At 18.2% G+C, this 740-nt stretch overlaps 1 protein-coding gene across 1 annotated transcript in view, besides 2 other annotated features; it reads left to right on the top strand.

Moving 5' to 3' along the window:
• The window catches only part of EDI_083490 (chaperone Clpb, putative), a gene marked incomplete at both ends in the record, with an annotated part of 981 nt that extends 901 nt beyond the window's left edge, over positions 1 to 80 (top strand). Inside the window, one exon of the mRNA XM_001733438.1 lies at positions 1 to 80. This exon is cut by the window's left edge and continues 901 nt beyond it. Within this exon, the coding sequence (XP_001733490.1) occupies positions 1 to 80 (80 nt within the window).
• Positions 81 to 182: 102 nt separating this feature from the next.
• Positions 183 to 399: a sequence feature (AT_rich).
• Positions 400 to 490: 91 nt separating this feature from the next.
• Positions 491 to 557: a microsatellite.
• The last annotated feature ends 183 nt before the right edge of the window (positions 558 to 740 follow it).

Here is a 740-nt window from a genome sequence, read left to right as displayed (position 1 = left end):
ATGCGACGATATATAGAAAAGACAGTAGTAACTTCAATAACAAAATCAATAATAAGTGGAACGATGAAAGAGAAGAATAAAATTCAAATAGAATATGAAAATGATAAGATTCAAGTCAAAATAACAGATAAATAAATGATAATACTAATTGAATGTATTTAGTAAATAAAATTGAATGAAAGATAAATTAAAGAATAATATAAAATACTATTCATTTCAATAACAATGAATGTTTTAAATTTAAAATCATATTCAATAATTAATATTTATTTTCAAGAATGATAATTATTGAAATATATGTGATATTTTAATTATTATATTGATAATTAAGAATATTGTTTATATTCTTTCTTTTTGTTTATTTTTCTGTTTTAGAATTATTTTTATTTTGTTAAATTTCATTCACATTGGATATTTTTCATTATATAGGTAGGTTATTAGTTTTGTTTAATTGTCATGGAATTAGAATGATAATATAGCAAACTGGTGCATAAAAATATAAATTAGAATAACAAAAGATATAATATTAAAATTATACGAGTAAATTATAAAAATAATTTTTTTTGAACTGTTTTAGAAAGAAAGAATGACTGTATTGAAATTAATTTTATTTTATCTAATGATGCATGTTCTTCAATAATTTTTCCTAACATATTTTTTACTTTGACTGCACATAAGAATTAATAAACTATTACAAATATAACACTCATAAATAATATAATTCATTTGGACAATTTTGC

This window comes from Entamoeba dispar, genomic scaffold (genome assembly GCF_000209125.1).
Source record: "Entamoeba dispar SAW760 scf_1105229462565 genomic scaffold, whole genome shotgun sequence".
Lineage (NCBI taxonomy): Eukaryota > Evosea > Mastigamoebida > Endamoebidae > Entamoeba > Entamoeba dispar.
The sequence above is the reverse complement of the archived record's forward strand: the minus strand, read 5'-3'. Positions and strand labels throughout refer to the sequence as shown.